The sequence below is a fragment of the Leiobunum rupestre genome, chromosome 8 (assembly GCF_980474605.1).
Source record: "Leiobunum rupestre chromosome 8, qqLeiRupe1.1.hap1, whole genome shotgun sequence".
NCBI lineage: Eukaryota > Metazoa > Arthropoda > Arachnida > Opiliones > Sclerosomatidae > Leiobunum > Leiobunum rupestre.
Genome location: NC_143391.1, coordinates 31223231 through 31244555, shown reverse-complemented (window position 1 = coordinate 31244555; position 21325 = coordinate 31223231). Strand labels below are relative to the sequence as shown.

The window sequence follows — 21325 nt, the reverse complement described above, 5'->3', positions numbered from 1 at the left end:
TCATTCGGTATAAATTACCAAAGCTGAATAGTAAACAATACAAACTTCATTCTATTCCGCTTCAAAACGCGGTCGGACCAATAGACGCGTACGTTAAATACAAACACGCCAGTTCGACTGATATCAAAGCCATCTCTTGGTCAACTTAAAAGCTATATTTCTCCCCATTAAATCGCTTTTGTTGGGTCGGCAAAAATTAGTTTGTTTTATCGTAGCCATTTTAGGTCCATTAAGTTAGCTCTCTATAGTTAAATTTTAAAACTTTCATGTGAAATCGAATGCGACGAAACTACTACGTCAGAATAGTTAAAACCTAAGGGGGGAACCTTAACGATAGCCCCCCCCCCTTCAATTATTCCATACGGAAACCTCCCCACCCTTGTTGGAATTAAAACCACTAGTCTCTGCTATTCGGACGCACGTCAATAGGACAGCTTGGTTTACGAGGCAATTAAACAAATGTGGGGCTAGGTTAATGGTAGCCCTCCCCCTTGTTGGAATTAAAACCACTAGTCTCTGCCATTCGAATGCGACATCTTATCGCGATAATCGATCGAACCAGAACCGAGGGGCAGGTCACTTCCTTGATATCTCGTGAACAAAGCTGTCGCGTTGACGTCACATTCGAATAGCAGAGACTATTGGTTTTAATTCCAACAAGGGTGGGGAGGGGGCTACCATTAACCTAGCCCCACATTTGTTTAATTAATTATCTCGTTAACGAAGATGACACGTTCGAAATGTATAGTGTCGCATTGCTTCGCATTCACGTCGCATTCGAGTTGGAGTGTTCCCGCATCGATAATTGAACAGAGTTGCCCCAAAAGTTTTAGATTCAAATTCCTCGACTATTCCCTGAGATTTTCCCTAACTTTTGAGGCCAAAATTTGTTTGTTATATTATACTTTTATCAGAAGTTAATAAATTTAAATCGTTTTATATTTCAGTGAAAAAGTTATTGCAATATTGAAAAAAGTAGGCCAACTTTCAAGGAAATAAATGATAATCATAGAATTTGTCATATATCTAAGGTAAAATCACCTTCAAAAAGTGTCAAGATAAAATTGAATTCCCTGACTTTTCAGATTTTTAACTAATTCTTAAAATTCCGATTTTTAGGCCAATTTAAGTTCCCTGATTTCCCTGACGTGTGGTAACCCTGTTGAAAGTGGGGGGGTATCGTTTAGTTACCCCTTTGTTTTAACTAATCTGAAGTAGTAGTTAAGTCGCATCTCTTACTTGCTTTCGCATTCGATCGCGTATGAAAGTACTAAAATTTAACTAAAGGGGGGGGGGGGGGCTAGCTTAATGGCGCCTATAATTTTGACCAGTAGATGGAACTGATGTAAATGGAACAGTTGAGGAAGAGTCTAGTCAAATTTGAAACAAACATGCGGGTATGCAAAAATAGCGTGAAAATAGAAAAGACAGTCAGAAAAACACAGATAATTTTCTAAATAAAGAAAACCTACTATGTACTACGTAGACGCCCTGAATAGCGAATTTGTATTAAGAGTATAAAGAGGAGGAGAGAGAGAGAATAGGATGAGAATAGAATGATGCACGGAGAGAGAAAGAAGAGTTCAAAAGAGGATCAGGAGTGGCGCAGGCCGTTCAACCTGCAGTTAACAATGGTCGCCATTCGTTACGCTCTATACTACCGACTGCTATAAACACCAAAATTCCAAGAATGAATACAACTACCCAAATAAAACAAGCGCCGATAAAATGTATTTTCTACGTATTAAATAAAATAGGAAAAGGAAATGTTCAATAAATATTGCCCCATAATTGTACGTTTATTTGTTCGTTGAATAAATAAATTTATTACAGGGTTGGCTGATTTAAATCAAGTTATTATTATTAAAAAAATCATTGATTTAAATCACACAATGTATTTCAATCGAGGAATGAAAAATAGCAAAAAATAAGTTAACAGATTAAAATCCATAGAAAATTTTAACAAACTAAAATAATAAATAAAATAAATAGTAATTAAATTTATTAAGATTTGATTTAAATCAAGATTAGCTAACTGAAGGAAGTAAAATATCCGTTAATTATACAAGGAAAGGGCCATTAATTGTATAAATATCAATAAATTCAATAAAATAAAAAATCGATTCATTTGATTTTTAATAAAAAAATCAAAAAAGTGCCAACCCTGATTTACTATATTATAGGTTTCGGACATCGGTGGCCTAATCACCATTTCGTTAAAAACGAGTACGTGTCTTTTTTAACCGAGTCACTTTGCCAGGGTTCGTACAAAATTTCCAGAATAAAATTCCCTGACATTTCCAGGTTTTCCCTGACTAAATCTCCAAATTTCCCTGACCATTTTTGTAGAATAAATTTATGTTTTGAGGTAAAATCTTGAAAAATGTTAATTATGTATTTTTAAGACATTTTCCAAAAATTTATTTTCCGGATTTATTTTTGGGGTCATTTTAAAATTCCCTTACTATTTCGGACCATTTTAAATTTCCCTTACTATTTCGGACCATTTTAAATTTCCCTGACTATTCCCTGACCATTGGGAATCATTTTCGAATTCCCTGACTTTTCCCTGACCTTTTAGAAACATTTTCAAATTCCCTGACTTTTCCAGGTTTTCCAGGTATTCCAGGTCGTGTACTAACCCTGTTTGCTCAGGATTCGCGGTCCTTAGAACGGTGGCACCATCTACAGCGGATATTTGTAAATATGTCTCGTTAAGGCTATAAACGAAAGTAACAAGATTATACACGCCATCATAGTAGCCACATCTCCAATTATCTCCCACGAAATGGCCCAGCCTAAATCCGTTGTACCTTTAAATTCGATAACCCTCGATTTCCCTGTCAATTTCTTAATTATAGGATCTTTTTTTATAGTTCAAGTACTACGTATTAGATTTAGCCGTTATACCAAAAATATTAATTCCTTGGTTGCAACCAAACTTCCTTCTAGTGGTTAAAACAACTTAGTTTTGAGCGAATTCACCTTTCATCGGGTTAGACATTTCTTAAATTGTCAAAACTATTTTAAATACTAGAGGAATGTTAAAATTAGTACAACCGATCTAATTGAACTAAAACTTTATAAGGTAATGACTATAGATTTATGTATAATTTATAAATCCTTCAAAGAAATTAATTGAACCATTTTACGGTCCCCTAATTACCCAAATAGATACTGCGACATTTCGGGCCCCGTGGAAATTATGTCGTCGTGGGCCCTTTTATCCAACAGGGTTGCCACAAAATTTTGAGATTAAAATTCCCTGATTATTCCTATTTTCCCTGACTTTTAAGGCCAAAATTTGTATTTTATATTTTACTTTAATCAGATGTTAATAAATTTAAATGGACTTATATTTAAGTAAAAAGGTTATTGCGATGTTGAAAATATTAACCAAACTTTCAAGGAAATAAATGATAATGATAGAATTTGTCATAGATCTAGAGTAAAATTATCTTCAAAAAGCGTCTAGATAAAATTTAATTCCGACTTTTCCATAATTTTTTACAAATTCTTAAAATTCCCAGACTTTTTCCTGAATTTTTACAAATTCTTAAAATTCCCCGACTTTTTCCTGAATTTTTACAAATATTCCCCGACTTTTTCCTGAATTTTTACCGATTCTTAAAATTCCCTGGCTTTTTTACCAACTCTTAAAATTCCGACTTTTAGGCCTATTTTTAAATTACCTGACTTTTCCCGGACGTCTGGCAACCCTGTCCAAGGGGGTGAGGTGACGTTATCCCGTTGGACCCCGGGGATTTTGCTCCACCCCCCGCTCAGATATCAAAGACCCAATTTTACGGGGGCCACGGATTACCGAAATTTATTCTGCTATGTAAAGCCTGGTTATATAAAGGGACCTAATAACGAACGAATTACATTTTATCAAATGGCCTGAGGAGAAATTGCCGTTTCGCGGGGACAGAGTCGGAGCTAGGGTCGTGGTGTATTCACCAGCACCGACAACGACAACGTCGGAAACAACCGCATCGTTTTGCTGCATATCTAGAGAGGGTGAGGCTTAAAAAGGTCACAGCGCGAACGCAAGGCCTCAAAAGCAAATCCCCGTCGGCCTAAGTCTTCGGAAACAAAATACACAAATCGTGACTAATTACGATACAATGTCTGGAGACGGACAGAAAAACTAGAAGAAATCAAAGGGCGGCGAAGAAAAGAACTTTACCCTCTCCTCGCCTTCTATTGAACTATGACGCGTCTATCGGGGTTCATCGTTCAAGGCGCGCCAAAAGCCATTCGATGAACCGAGGCGCAAAACAAGCGGGGGGAGCCAGCAGATACCCCCCAATATTACCATAACTTCGGGGTAGAGTTCGAAGCCGATGTTAAATTGGCGGCGGCGGCGTTACTCATTTTCAAAGCGTTCAACTAGTTTCTGCGGCGGCGTAAGGTTATTTCTGTTCAGCGGCGGAGGCGTTAGCCTTAAAAATGCCTCAAAGAATATAAAAATTGAAATTGATCCTCTTTGTTTAGTCTGCTAGAAATTAGGGTCCAACGCCGCCGTCGCCGATATTTTGATCCCGCCGCCAATTTTTTTTTCCTTAAAAAAATACATTTTGGAATTTTTTTCCTAATTTTTAAAATGGGAGATCTTTTGCCCCTTCGCGCCGCCGCCGCCGCCGTACAAATTCAACTCCGCCGAGAATTTTGTAAAAATCAGCGGTACCACGTGGCACTGTGTGAAAACTCGGAACAACTCCTTCCGCGTTGAGTTTGCAAGTTCTTTCCCCCCGAGCTCTTCGGATTCCCCTTCCATAAAAACTTGTTGAGGTTAACGGTAATAGTTAGTGTAGGGAGCTGTTGGCTGGCGTGGCATGTAGGGCTTGCCACGACCCTTCTACGCATTGTTACCCGGCCACCTGAATTAATGGCTTCAAAAGCCGCTTGATGACTTAGACTAATACCCAAGGCACCACCTTAGGCCTAACTGGTTATTTATTTTATTTTTATTATTTTCCGACTCGAAACAATACTAGAAATAAATGTCACTTGAGATAATAAGCTTTGGTACACTAGAATTTTCTGGCTTTGGTTTTTTTTTGGTTTTTTAGGAAGAAATTGGAAATAGCACGGCGGCGCGCCGAAGAAACCGTGGCGGCGGCGCGCCGAGAATGAAACAAAAAGGCGGCGTCGGACTCTACTTCGGGGTTAATCACCACCCCCAAAAACACATCGAGACACAATTTCCATCATGGTATTCGACGGTTCACCTTGCCCTCGTTACGAAAACCAAATCTTCGATTAAAGTCTTATTTCAATATGAACGCTTACATTAGCAATAGCGACGCGGAGATTAGGCGGCGGTACACGTAAAAGAACGAATTCAATCCTATTTATCATTAGAACAAAATTAATTTCGGGACTTACAAGTTAGTGGCGCCTAGTGGCTGAAGAAGGACGAATTTATGAGAGAGAAAGGATTCAATTCGCGATAATCAGTTGTAATTAAAACTATATTAAATTACGCAATTTAGTACAGTTTTAAAGAGTAACGACCCGTGAATTAAATATGTCTTAACAAGATTAAAGGCGAAATTATATAAGATTACCTCCTTTGAGATCATTAATTATAATCCATTTACCAATACCGCTAATGTTATTAGCTCGGGAAGCGTGAAGGATCTTTATTAATTTTTCCGTCATAGATTACTTCCGTGGTTTCTTTTGATAAAAGTGATACCATTGAAATCTTATTTTTTTCTAAATACACTATACTCAATTTTTAAAATTATCTTCATGGAAAATTTAGACTTATGTTAGTAACGAAATCTCCTAAAAGTTTAAGAAGGCCATAATATATATGCAATATTTTTACGATAAATAATCAGAGGTATATTTTAATCGCATTATATATATATATATATATATATATATATATATATATATATATATATATATATATATATATATATATATATATTAATTGTAAGTTAAGTTTAAGAAGGCCATAAAATATCAGTAATTAATTTTATAATAAATAAGAGGTACATTTTAATTGCATTATTTTCGCACGTTAGTTAGCGAAAATGTAAAATTATATCAACACAAACATTCCTCCGTAAATGGATAACGGAAAATACCTGTATTGACAGAGTTAAGTGAAACATTAGGCCAAGATTAATAAGGGAAATTTTAGGTACGTAGAGGGGCAAAGCAGCTGCCCAGGAATGCACCGTTACGTACAAATGGGGGACAAGAATTCGGAAAATTCGGAATAGCCCAACTAAATATGGTACGGGACATTGCGTAGTTAAAATTAATTCGGTGGGGAGCACTTGCTATAGGATATTAAAATCGCGGTCTTAAGACGTTGCATCCTCATTAAAAACGGGGGAAACTTGTAATAAGAAACCGTCTCTCAACGCCCCCTACAAGCCAATACGAGAAAATTATCTCACGCTAGACTGGCCAAAACAGCTGCGCGCTGAGTTGGAAAAAAATGCCTCCCCTACCGAGAAGCCAATGGAGAGTAAAGAATGCCAAAATACGAATTAAACCGTTTGGCTCGATACATAAAAATATAGAAGATATTTATCGATAGCTCTTTATAATCTTTTCAGACGAGTCCTGTCCAACAAAATTTAATTTTTACAGTATATTTACAACATCAGTATAAAAAATAAAATGGTTTACTAAACGGAATTTAAACCCAGTTTTAAGGTTACAAGTGTAAAATTACTCGGATTTTTTGGTGAAATTTGGATAAACTATGATTTTAACACATTTTTTGGGTAGAGGGATTTTTACGTCGTCTAATATATATTAGTAATTTCCCCAACTACTTATTGTAATTGTAGAAATAAACCAAACTTTAGGTATTATCCGTAGATCAAAACAGTGCAACTTGATGAAATATCTCAAAAACAATTATATATTAATGTTACAGAGAATATAATAATAATAATAATAATAATAATCAGCTAGGCTAAGTCATCATGCGACTTTTGAAGCCATTAATTCAGGTGGCCGGGTTACAACGCGTAGGAGGGTGGTGGCAAGCCCTGCATGCCAACAGCTCCCTACACTAACTATTACCGTTAACCTCAACAAGTTTTGTGGAAGGGGAAACCGAAGATCTTGGGGGAAAACCCCTTAAACCAGTGGGGAGATAACTTGCAAACTCTACGCGGAAGGAGTTGTTCCGAGTTTTCACCCAGTGCCACAAGCTGGGATCGAACCCGGCTCCTCTTGCTGCGAGGCGAAAGTGCTAACCACTCCGCCACCCCATTATCGGAAGAAAAGCCACGCCCCTTCCGTGTTCGCCCTAACGCATTTTTTCGTTAACATTTTAATAGAAGGTAAATAAGGGTACTTTGAAATCCCGAAATCCCAGATTGACAGCAATAAGAAATACTTTCAGATTCGATTTCGTTAAGTTTCATTTGAGTTACGATTCGATTTCGTTAAAAGTTTCATTTGAGTTACGATTCGATTTCGTTAAAAGTTTCATTTGAGTTACGATTCGATTTCGTTAAAAGTTTCATTTGAGTTACGATTCGATTTCGTTAAAAGTTTCATTTGAGTTACGATTCGATTTCGTTAAAAGTTTCATTTGAGTTACGATTCGATTTCGTTAAAAGTTTCATTTGAGTTACGATTCGATTTCGTTAAAAGTTTCATTTGAGTTACGATTCGATTTCGTTAAAAGTTTCATTTGAGTTACGATTCGATTTCGTTAAAAGTTTCATTTGAGTTACGATTTTTTCGTTAAAAGTTTCATTTGAGTTACGATTTTTTCGTTAAAAGTTTCATTTGAGTTACGATTTTTTCGTTAAAACTTTACATTCTCGAGTCGCGATTCGTCAAAGCTTTACATTCTCGAGTCGCGATTCGTCAAAGCTTTACATTCTCGAGTCGCGATTCGTCAAAGCTTTACATTCTCGAGTCGCGATTCGTCAAAGCTTTACATTCTCGAGTCGCGATTCGTCAAAGCTTTACATTCTCGAGTCGCGATTCGTCAAAGCTTTACATTCTCGAGTCGCGATTCGTCAAAGCTTTACATTCTCGAGTCGCGATTCGTCAAAGCTTTACATTCTCGAGTCGCGATTCGTCAAAGCTTTACATTCTCGAGTCGCGATTCGTCAAAGCTTTACATTCTCGAGTCGCGATTCGTCAAAGCTTTACATTCTCGAGTCGCGATTCGTCAAAGCTTTACATTCTCGAGTCGCGATTCGTCAAAGCTTTACATTCTCGAGTCGCGATTCGTCAAAGCTTTACATTCTCGAGTCGCGATTCGTCAAAGCTTTACATTCTCGAGTCGCGATTCGTTAAAGCTTTACATTCTCGAGTCGCGATTCGTTAAAGCTTTACATTCTCGAGTCGCGATTCGTTAAGGCTTTACATTCTTGAGTTAAGAATGTAAAGTTTTAACGAATAGTGAGTTACGATATGTTTGCGTCGAGGTGTCGTTTAATACTTGGAGCAAAATCTCGTGTCCCGTTTTTATCGAAGGCAAAGAAGAGAGAACGAGAAGAGAAACAAATCTGGTAATCCTCGGGATGAAGGGTTTTACTGGAGCTGGCCGCCAAAGTAATTATTTCGGGACGTGGCCCGCTTCAAAGGCGCCGTGTAGAGCGGGACCCGGGAATAATTACGCCAGGAGGGACGCGGGTCAAGCTAAAACAATCAAGTCCGGCGGCACCCCGGAGAATCGACTGGGCCAGCGCCGAGGGAATTAATATCGGGAATGGCCGCCAGATGGGGCGCCCTAAAATACCAGCCGCATCCGTAAAACGAACGGGGCTAAATTTAGAAAGGCGCCTTTATAACAGTCATTAATATTCAGTAACGCGAGCAACGATATCAAACTCAATATTACAACAATATTCCTGTAGGAAATAACAGGTGGCGGGCTAATCGCTATATGCCTGTACCAAAATCCCTAGCCACTTGTTTCGATGGTTGCGACAAAATCATTCATTGAAAAGAGTCAAAAGGGAGGAGTGACTAGAGCCAGTAGGTCTTTGACAATTTTATAGTAATTTTTAAAATTACATTTAATCATAAGTAACATAGAACGAGAAGTATGACACAAAACATTATAGGTCAATAACAGTTCATCACGGAGCAATTGCATAATTGGAATTTCCGGAAAAGGCATTTGTCACACCCTATCTCTCTCTTTGTTGGGCTAGTTTTATGGTGACAAATAGGAGCTTAGCGCATTAACAATACATTTTTCGTTGCGTTTCGATAATTCATTATTTTGTGAAAGTTATTTTTTCTTTTGAAAGCATTACAATTTTCAAGAAGCGGGAGATGGAGATTTCTCGGTTACCTTGCAAGTTCCAAATCCAATTAAAAACTGACACAATTGTAATTCCTTGGCCAAATTAGGATTAAAATTAACGTCGAAAGAATAAAAGTGTCGTACTTCTATTTACCTTACTTATGATTTCGCCCAAGAACGCGATTTTCTCAATAAGAGGCCAAAATGAGCACGGTCCATTTTCTGAAGATCGCTATCAAGCCACCTAACGCCATCTACAATCATTCCCGCCGACTAAAACGCGCCATTATCGTCCCTTTCGAAAGGGCCAACAGTCATTATATTATATAGTCCTTGTAAAAACATTTATTCGGGTGTTGCGATAACCAGCCGTTCGCCGAACTTCTCCAAAGTGAAACCCTGCCGTTAGCGTTGGATATTAATTAGAGCAGAGCTGAACGGAGGCGATTAAAAATTAAATGGAGAATGAAGAGGGGCCGATTAATCAAAGCTGCTTGCTTTCAATTAATTCCCCTTAATGGATCGCCTGGTCAGCTACAATTTTACACCACGGAATAGAGTAGCCTTTAAACGGACCACCCCCCCCCCCCTACCCTCGGAGGAATAAAGCTGGCATACAGGAGTAGAGGACGGGTGTAGAGTTTAGTTCTGAGTGGTTGCTTCTCATGCGAGGGCCCATTTTCGTCTGCTTACGGCAGGTAATACTACCTAGGATTTATAGGACAAAAAAATCACGAACTTGAAGGATAATTATAGGAGCAAAATAACCAATTTATAATAATTGGATTAAAATACGAAATACAACAAACTTAAATCTTTGTCATGCTTATCGGGGAAAATACCATAATAAATATTAATAATAATAATCAGCTAGGCTAATGCCCAATGCACCACCTAAGGCCTAAGTCATCGAGCGACTTTTAAAGCCTTTAATTCAGGTGGCCGGGTTACAATGCTCAGGAGGGTGATGGTAAGCCCTTCATGCCACTCGAGCCAACAGCCCCCTACACCAATTATTACCGTTAACCTCGACAAGTTTTTATGGAAGGGGAAACCGAAGAGCTAGGATTAAAACCCCTTAAACCAGTAGGGAGATAACTTGCAAACTCAACGCGGAAGGAGTTGTTCCGAGTTTTCACACAGTGCCACAATTTAGGATCGAACCCGGCTCCTCTTGCTGCGAGGCGAAAGTGCTAACCAATCAGCCACCCCACCTTTACTGTTACCTGTTAGTGTGCAAACATTTTAAAAACTTATAGAAATTATAAGAAAATATAGGAATAATATTTAATTATATAATATATATATATATATATATATATATATATATATATATATATATATAATATATATATCAAAATGGAATTATAGGTTCGCTGAAAACCCTGGTATACTGGCCAAGAATAGTTATCTTTTACGAATACAGATGACCCAAGCCGAAAATGACCCCGAATTGGAAACGTTGAGCTGCAATCTCCTGGTAGTCAGTCAGTCACTCGTAGATTCAAGCTTCTGGCGTCTCCTTTTCAAAATAAACCCCTTTATATGTTACCAATAATATTTGTTTAAGGACATTCCTACAAACGCCAAACACGCGCTTCTATTTCACCTTCTGGATGACCGCCATCTTGACCACGAAACGTCATGATACTCTAAACGTACATCGTAAGGACGATTAATTTTATAAAATGACGTTGGTGTAAAAAAAGAGATAAGGGTTTTATTTTGCATGTCCTTGAGGAGCGGCGATAAATACTCGCTAGAAATGTTGGGACTTCATTAGCTCGGTTTTCGGGAACAATTTCACAGAAACTAACAAGTCGGTAACAAGAATCTAATCGCCTCGTTTTTCCCGGAAGAAAAACCACGCCCCTCCGCCTTTCTTGAGGTTATAGTTGCCGCCACCAATTCTTGTTGTTATATATACAGAGAGCTAAAAACTATCCAAGGTAAAATTTTAAAATTTTGAAAAAAAAAGTCAAAGACAGACGTTTATGTCAAATTACTATGACTTGGCAAGTTGGCATACCGGTTCATAGGGCGTTAAATATATGGTTTTCAAATATAATTATTAGTAGCGAAATTAAATTTAAAAATTCAATATAAACTATTTATTAGTAAAGGTATAAGTAACGTAATATCAATAAGTATGACACTTCATATTGCTTTAATTGTAAAAATCACGCCCGGCTAAGTGGACCTCTAATCGAACGGAATAGTATATTATCATCCTTGATAAAAGTATATTTAGACACTAGGGGACTAAACCTTGATTGCGCAATATCTTTGAAAATAAATTTGGTGAAAAAGTTTGCTAATTGTCATACTTATCGTTATAACGTTACAGGTCAACTATACGAAAACATACGACGATAGAATCTTGGCAACCCAATATCTATAATTAGGATTCGAAGACAATTATTTTCCCATTCGATCTGGAGGCGAGAGAGCGAGGAACTCGTTTCGATCGCTTAGAGACATTTTTTCTCTATTGTCTCTGACCCCTAATTTGAGGGTTTCATCGCGTCATTTCATCGGGCAGATCCCGTGGATGCACCTTCTCAATCGAGAGGGCCTCTTCGACAATATAACCTCGAGTATTAAGAAAATTCAAGAAATCAATTAAATTCGAACTCTACTTTATCGACTTTGTCAAGTGAGAAATGCAGGGTGACCAGGGAAAGGCTTGGAAAATTTTATAGGAAAAATAGGAATTTTAGAGGCTAATTATAGGAAAATATAGGAATATAAATAAGCGAATTATAGGAAAATATAGGAATATAAATAAGCGAATTATAGGAAAATATAGGAATAGAAATAAGCGAATTATAGGAAAATATAGGATAGAAATAAGCGAATTATAGGAAAATATAGGTAACTAAATTGGAAAATAATAAGCAGGGTTGCCACAAAATTTTCAGATTCAAATTCCCTGACTATTCCCTGTTTTCCCTGACCATTTTAAGAGATTTTCCCTGACTTATTAAGGCCAAATTTTTTTTTATATTTCACTTTTATCAGAAGTTAATAAATTTAGATGGACTTATATTTCAGTTAAAAGGTTATTGTAATGTTGAAAAAATTAGCCAAACATTCAAGGAAATCATTGATAATCACAGAATTTGTTTTAGATCTAGATTTAAATTACCTTCAAAAAGTGCCAAGATCAAATTGAATTCCCTGACTTTTCCCTGAATTTTTACCAATTCTTAAAATTCCCTGACATTTCCCTGACTTTTTAGGCCCATTTTTAAATTCCCTGACTTTTCCCTGATTTCCCTGTTTTGCCTGACGTGTAGCAACCCTGATAAGGTAATTACTGCATTTCGGTATACTTTGACTCGAATCACCTAGAATATTGATAATGTTTTGTACATTGCTTTCTTGCATTATTTTATCACTTGCAGATTTCAAGATTTTATTCGAAAGTGGCAGTTTTTTCACTACATGCTCTATGATACGTACTTAAAAAATTCTCATTTTCAAAAGATTGTGAAATTATAGGAAAATAGGTGAAAATAAAGGAATTTAAAGGAAGGCATTAAAAATATAGGAAAATATAGGAAGTCTGGTCACCCTGGAAATGTGTACTGGTTTTATCGAGATGCCGTTTCAAGCTCATTTGATCCAGTTGGGCACCGACGGAGGAATAATTGTTTGGATTAACGCCAAGAACGCTGAACGCCTCCAATTCGGACCAATTAAAGTTGCTTTCCAAATTACGAAGAAATGCGAGTTTAACAAAAGAGGTTCCAGCTCCTTATCGAAGATCCGACGAAGGGGAGGGGGGACCAAACGAAGGGGGCCGATATTAGTAAATGAAACTAGACGCTTACGCAACTCGCAAACGATTCCGAGTGTTCTAGTAACCTATATCGTCCTACAAAAAGTACGAAGAGAGCATTTCAGAGAAAATTATCGACATTTTTTCCACCAATTTATAGAAAAAAAAAAGATTACGTGAAATTTTGAAATGACCAACATTATGTGTCCCGGTAACCGTCAAAATCGTACCAATTATTCCATAAAAAACATTTTTTGTAAATATTTTTCAAAAACGAGACTTTTAGTCAATTATTATTATTATTATTATTATTATTATTTATTGCGCAATAATTTTAGTTTTACAACAAACATTAGACAAAAACTGCGCACAGCATATTCCCCCTACCTAAGCAGGGCTTGTATTTAGGGGGAATTTGTGGATCACTAACAATAAGTTATTTTGACCGTGTATAAAATATATATATTGTTTGATGATTAATTACTTAACGAAAAATATCTGTATTATTTTTTATAAATTGTTTTAAGCTAATTCCGAATGAATTAAGAGAAGTGCTCATTTTTAGTTCAAAAATAGTACCCTTAACAAGTAATTTTTGTAGTACTAATAAAACTATATTTACCAAATACGTAGTACTAATAAAACTATATTTACCAAATACGTAGTACTAATAAAACGATATTTACCAAATACTAAAAAAGCGATATTTACCAAATAGTACTAAAAAGGCGATATTTACCAAATAGTACTAAAAAGGCGATATTTACCAAATAGTACTAAAAAGGCGATATTTACCAAATAGTACTAACAAGGCGATATTTACCAAATAGTACTAAAAAGGCGATATTTACCAAATAGTACTAAAAAGGCGATATTTACCAAATAGTACTAAAAAGGCGATATTTACCAAATAGTACTAAAAAGGCGATATTTACCAAATAGTACTAAAAAGGCGATATTTACCAAATAGTACTAAAAAGGCGATATTTACCAAATAGTACTAAAAAGGCGATATTTACCAAATAGTACTAAAAAGGCGATATTTACCAAATAGTACTAAAAAGGCGATATTTACCAAATAGTACTAAAAAGGCGATATTTACCAAATAGTACTAAAAAGGCGATATTTACCAAATAGTACTAAAAAGGCGATATTTACCAAATACGTAGTACTAATAAAACGATATTTACCAAATAGTACTAAAAAGGCGATATTTACCAAATAGTACTAAAAAGGCGATATTTACCAAATACGTAGTACTAATAAAACGATATTTACCAAATAGTACTAAAAAGGCGATATTTACCAAATAGTACTAAAAAGGCGATATTTACCAAATAGTACTAAAAAGGCGATATTTACCAAATAGTACTAAAAAGGCGATATTTACCAAATAGTACTAAAAAGGCGATATTTACCAAATAGTACTAAAAAGGCGATATTTACCAAATAGTACTAAAAAGGCGATATTTACCAAATAGTACTAAAAAGGCGATATTTACCAAATAGTACTAAAAAGGCGATATTTACCAAATAGTACTAAAAAGGCGATATTTACCAAATAGTACTAAAAAGGCGATATTTACCAAATAGTACTAAAAAGTCGATATTTACCAAATAGTACTAAAAAGGCGATATTTACCAAATACGTAGTACTAATAAAACGATATTTACCAAATAGTACTAAAAAGGCGATATTTACCAAATAGTACTAAAAAGGCGATATTTACCAAATAGTACTAAAAAGGCGATATTTACCAAATAGTACTAAAAAGGCGATATTTACCAAATACGTAGTACTAATAAAACGATATTTACCAAATAGTACTAAAAAGGCGATATTTACCAAATAGTACTAAAAAGGCGATATTTACCAAATAGTACTAAAAAGGCGATATTTACCAAATAGTACTAAAAAGGCGATATTTACCAAATACGTAGTACTAATAAAACGATATTTACCAAATAGTACTAAAAAGGCGATATTTACCAAATAGTACTAAAAAGGCGATATTTACCAAATAGTACTAAAAAGGCGATATTTACCAAATAGTACTAAAAAGGCGATATTTACCAAATAGTACTAAAAAGGCGATATTTACCAAATAGTACTAAAAAGGCGATATTTACCAAATAGTACTAAAAAGGCGATATTTACCAAATAGTACTAAAAAGGCGATATTTACCAAATAGTACTAAAAAGGCGATATTTACCAAATAGTACTAAAAAGGCGATATTTACCAAATACGTAGTACTAATAAAACGATATTTACCAAATAGTACTAAAAAGGCGATATTTACCAAATAGTACTAAAAAGGCGATATTTACCAAATAGTACTAAAAAGGCGATATTTACCAAATAGTACTAAAAAGGCGATATTTACCAAATACGTAGTACTAATAAAACGATATTTACCAAATAGTACTAAAAAGGCGATATTTACCAAATAGTACTAAAAAGGCGATATTTACCAAATAGTACTAAAAAGGCGATATTTACCAAATAGTACTAAAAAGGCGATATTTACCAAATAGTACTAAAAAGGCGATATTTACCAAATAGTACTAAAAAGGCGATATTTACCAAATAGTACTAAAAAGGCGATATTTACCAAATAGTACTAAAAAGGCGATATTTACCAAATAGTACTAAAAAGGCGATATTTACCAAATAGTACTAAAAAGGCGATATTTACCAAATAGTACTAAAAAGGCGATATTTACCAAATAGTACTAAAAAGGCGATATTTACCAAATAGTACTAAAAAGGCGATATTTACCAAATAGTACTAAAAAGGCGATATTTACCAAATAGTACTAAAAAGGCGATATTTACCAAATAGTACTAAAAAGGCGATATTTACCAAATAGTACTAAAAAGGCGATATTTACCAAATAGTACTAAAAAGGCGATATTTACCAAATAGTACTAAAAAGGCGATATTTACCAAATAGTACTAAAAAGGCGATATTTACCAAATAGTACTAAAAAGGCGATATTTACCAAATAGTACTAAAAAGGCGATATTTACCAAATACGTAGTACTAATAAAACGATATTTACCAAATAGTACTAAAAAGGCGATATTTACCAAATAGTACTAAAAAGGCGATATTTACCAAATAGTACTAAAAAGGCGATATTTACCAAATAGTACTAAAAAGGCGATATTTACCAAATAGTACTAAAAAGGCGATATTTACCAAATAGTACTAAAAAGGCGATATTTACCAAATAGTACTAAAAAGGCGATATTTACCAAATAGTACTAAAAAGGCGATATTTACCAAATAGTACTAAAAAGGCGATATTTACCAAATAGTACTAAAAAGGCGATATTTACCAAATACGTAGTACTAATAAAACGATATTTACCAAATAGTACTAAAAAGGCGATATTTACCAAATAGTACTAAAAAGGCGATATTTACCAAATAGTACTAAAAAGGCGATATTTACCAAATAGTACTAAAAAGGCGATATTTACCAAATAGTACTAAAAAGGCGATATTTACCAAATAGTACTAAAAAGGCGATATTTACCAAATAGTACTAAAAAGGCGATATTTACCAAATAGTACTAAAAAGGCGATATTTACCAAATAGTATTCGAAAAACACTTTTTAGTACATATTCGAAAAATATTATTTTGTACGATATTCGAAAAATAATTCTTTAGTAAATACCATTTACCAATAGCCTGTTCGGATACCATTGACTGAAAATAAAATCACTTTTCGAATACTATTTACTGCAAAAAGTAATTTCTGGGTAAATAGTATCCGGCAAGTGTTTTTCCGTCAGGAAAGGGTTTTATTATTATCAGTAAGAAAAGTTATAACTTTCTGAGCTCGTAATTTCGACTTTCGTTTCTTTTGATATCGGCCGAGAAAAGGGAGAGGGAGCGAGTGCAGGCGACGAAGAACTTTTAAAGAAAAACTATCAGGAAAAAGGTGAGGTAAAAAGTAGTACGTGTGGGCGAAGTTTGCCCTTATTTTCGCGTATACAGGCCCACACTTTTCCTTTCAGTGATACTCGAAAAGAGGAGGCTTTACCCGTTTCTCGCACCCATCCCGATACGTGATAAATGTTCTACAAATACCGTAATTCTAGACCGTCAAAAATCGAAGATACGAAAGAAAAATATCGGAACAACATTTTTGGGGGGTGGCGGGAGAAAAGATTCGCCATTGTAGTTGTCAAGTGAGTCGAGATATATCTGGGGTACAGCGAGGTGGAGGGCGGGGGAGGCGCATTCCGAAAGCCACTAACCCCGCAATTTCGGCTCTCAACGCCAGCGAATTTTTCTCCAAAAAGAATGTCAGATTTATAAGAAGAATGCGAGGGGGGAAAAGGAGACGCGGATTATAACTTTTCATCAACTTCACCATCGTAATTTAGTATCAACTTCGCAAATCAACGTATAATAATAAACAAGGTAGTAGCGTTGCCAACAAGTACGATAATTATCGTTTTGTACGACAATTTATCTTTCGGTACCAAGTACGATAACTCGGTGGAAATGAGTAAGTTATTAGGTTTGTAGAAATTTAGCCTCCCGACATTATTTGACTTTCTAGTTCATTTTAAGCTCCATTTTACACGCGAAGTGTTTGAAATCGAATACTTTTTACGGGAGTTTTTCTAACGATATTAGGAATTTCAGAATCGTAAAAAGACGACAATTTGCGATTGTTGGCAACGCCGCGAGATAGTAAAATACTCACGCATTGTAAAGCGAGTTCGCTCCAGCCCGAAGGCATGGTTTTTCCTTCCGAAAAACGGCTCCTTTTTGGAAAACCCTATCTCTCTCAAACTTCGCGTCGAAACGTTTTTTTCTCGCGCGAACGACGAGCCGAGGCTTAACGTTTATCCCGCGTTTATTCCGCGGAAAAGTCTATTTATTTGCCGAGTTATTTCACGACGGGAACGAGATATCGCGACGGAAGGAGCGCTCGACACTTCCCGCGACATGGTCGGAAGTATCTGACACTGGTTCAGCCCGGGGCATCGAGGCCGGCGAAGGCGGCGAGGTCGTGGCGAAAAAAGCCCTCGGCTTAGGCGCTCGACTTGATGATGATAATGCCGAAAAAATGACGGGGATAAAGCGCCTCTTCCCGGCGGGAATCATTTTCTTAATTCTCGAGGATCAAAAACCTTCCGAGACGCGATGAATCGAACCGGTTAAAAATTCTCGGTCAACCGCTTCATCTAGGTCCCTCTCTTCCTTTTATAACGCTTTACTTTTTGTTAATATAATTTATTCGCGAACAATCGCCGAGGCTTACCGATTAGGAAACGCGTTTCGCGTACTCGCTCTTCTCGACAATCCAAACAAGGTATCCCATTATGGAAAACATTTCAACCACAACAATCCGAAAATGTTTTGGCGCTTCGTGAAAAAAACAAGGAGCTCGTCGGGGGCAACCGCCCCTTCCAAAATAAATTCACTCTTTCATTGAAAACTCAAAACGGCGCGGACGACGGGTTCGAATTACCAAAATGTTCCTGGGAGAGAGAACGGCGTAACGTATCCAATTACCCCGGGTGTCAAAACTTGTCGAAAACGTTCGCGAGAAAGATTACGTCGAGTTAAAATTCCTTCCGACAGTTACGTACAGATGGAGCTACTTTCGTGATTTTTCTATACGAAACTTTTCCAATACGCGACCTTTTTTTTGACGTATAGCGAAGACGCGCCGTAAATAAACGAACCAGCGGATTGTAACAAAAGCAAAACGCGACTGCTTGATGGGGAAGCAAATAGCTTCGCGAGAGATCGGGGCTTTTAGAGGTTGGTTCCCAAAAAATGCACATCGTCATCGGGAGGGAGGGAGGATGGCGGGAGTCGACGCGAGAGGGAAAACGCGCCGCCGGATACTCGTATACGTCACGCGCGAGCGGCCCGGAATTACGTCACGAGCAACGTTTTGCCCCCTTTCCTCGAATCTAGCCGCGCGGCCAAGAAAACATTTCATTGAAGCGGCGAAAATAATGAAGAAAGATAGTAGTTTTAGTTACAGCGTGTTAAAGTAAGCGGGAGGAAGACGCGATTACTTTTTACCCCTGCCTTCCAACTGTATTAGCGAGTGGCCACTGGTTCTAGTATACGACATAAAAAGGGGCTTTCCCGCGAGATTACTTTTCCCGCGTGTTTGGCGCGCTAAAAATTAAGGGATTCTTCTTTCTTTAGAGGGTGGAACAGAGAAAAAAAAATGTTAAGCTGAGTGGAACCGAGTTTAAGAAAAGAAAAAAAAAATGGCTTATTTTATGCCACAACTCCCCTCGCAAAAAGTGGGAAGCTTAGAATACGAACAGCCAGCAAGCTTCCTTTTCAACCCAAAATAAAAATAAAAATTTCCAACCAAAATAAAAAAGTTTTATAACATTTTTTGCTTTATTTTTCTTTGTAATGGGTTGAAATTTTTTTAACTTAAAAAAAAAAGCTTTTCTCCCAAGACAACGTATCTCCATTTTAGTATATTTTAAACTTATTTTGATTTTTAATTACTATTCGGTGCTTGCTCGTACCATCGTAAACAAACGTCATAGCTAAGCCCCGACTTGAAACAACCGTCATGACATATTTTACGTTAAAAATCACGTTGAGGAAGAATTTTGTTTAGTAAATAATCACGTGACCACCATGCGAGTTTTAATGAAAACCTCGTTACCATGGCAACGAAAATAGGCCACACCCACGAGCCACCTACGAATACGACTAGGTTGCAAAATATAACATACCATAAGTATTCATCCCCTAGACCAGTAATGTTACGCTCGTAACTGCGTTCGACACTCAAATTTTATTTTTTTATATGAAAAATAGGATATTTCTAAAAAATATTGGTGTTTAAAGGACTATTTTTCAAAATTATAGGATTTTATATTACTATATATGCTATTTCATTTACTAACTTTATGCATTTAAAAACCAAATCTACATTTAGTAAAATAAATCTTTAATTTTCACTTAAAAAATAGAAACTATTTAACCATTTTATCACCAAAATATACTAGTAGCTAACCGTGTTAACAATAACCAAAGTATAGACCAGAATGACTTTGTATAGGAATTTATCCAATAGTTAAATCTAGCAATTTCACTGACGAGGAGACTACCCGAGGTGATAATCACCGATTTGGTTGAAACTAGGTGGGTATGTAGACCTTACGGTAACATGAAATTTCACCAAGGGAAAAATTGCAATGGGCATTAGTTTTGCCATGGCAACCGAAACTGTTTTTGACAACACAGTATGCATATTTTCCCATTGAAAATAACATGGGAAATTTCAAATTTCAAAACCAAAAAAAATAGATCAAAATTGACAAATGGAAATGAATTTTATGATATTTTGATGAATTTTGGTCAATTTGATCAAAATATGTAAAAATTGATCAATTGTTATTTTCAATGGGACAATATACAGACTGTGTTGTCCAAAACATTTTCGGTTGCCATGGCAAAACTAATGCCCATTGCAACTTTTCCCTAGGTTAAATTTCATGTTACCATAAGGTCTACATACCCACCTAGTTTCAACCAAATTGGTGATTATCACCTCGGGTAGTCTCCTCGTGAGTGGCGGGATTTGAAATGGGCAAAATATTAAAATTATGGGATGTTATAGGACTTTTTGAGGATGTTGCTAAAAACATAGGACGTTATAGGACATTTTTGAAAATATAGGATTTTATAGGAATTACAGGACCTCTGAGGGGCCTGCTATTTACACCCAAAAACATGCCTCGAGCCTAGTAAGACACTTCTCTCGTAAGAGCGATTATGTACCTGAATTAAAGGCTTCAAAGTCGCTTGATGACTTAGGCCTAAGGTGGTGCCTTGGGTATTAGCCTAGCTGATTATTATTATTATTATTATTATTATTATTATTATACGTCAGAAAATACGTAATTGTAACTTTGAAAAGGTTGAAGTCATGGTCGTTTAATGTTTTTGTACTGGCATTGGGACGTAACGTTGATAAACACGAAGCTAGAGATGGAGGGGAGAAATAGTATACCTGAGGAAGAAGCTTTATATAAAGAGCTAAATTTAAAACTGCTCGTAAAAATGGGCGTTTTTCGGGTCCTTTTTTTATTCTCCCTTCAGCGTCTCTCTTAGAGCTAATAAAAGAAACTTGCCGACTGAAGGAAAAAGAACCAAATAGTGGAAGAAGAACAGAGTGCGGTGTCATTATCCCCTTTTTTGGAGACTGCGACGCGCGGGGAGAGCCGTAGGCTCGAGGTGCCAGCAATGGACGATCCACGGATTATCCCC

At 36.3% G+C, this 21325-nt stretch overlaps 1 protein-coding gene across 4 annotated transcripts in view; it reads right to left on the bottom strand.

Annotated features, from left to right (window-relative positions):
* Window positions 1–21325, bottom strand: part of CdGAPr (GTPase-activating protein CdGAPr) — a 121176-nt gene that overhangs the window by 48123 nt on the left and 51728 nt on the right. Inside the window, exon 1 of one of the 4 annotated variants that reach the window (XM_090155166.1) lies at window positions 17769–17836. The exons of the other annotated variants lie outside the window; for them this stretch is intronic. Within the exon in view, the coding sequence (XP_090011292.1) occupies window positions 17769–17804 (36 nt within the window). The 5' untranslated portion in view covers window positions 17805–17836. Of the gene's footprint in view, window positions 1–17768; window positions 17837–21325 lie in introns of those variants that run through there. 4 annotated transcript variants of the gene reach the window in all.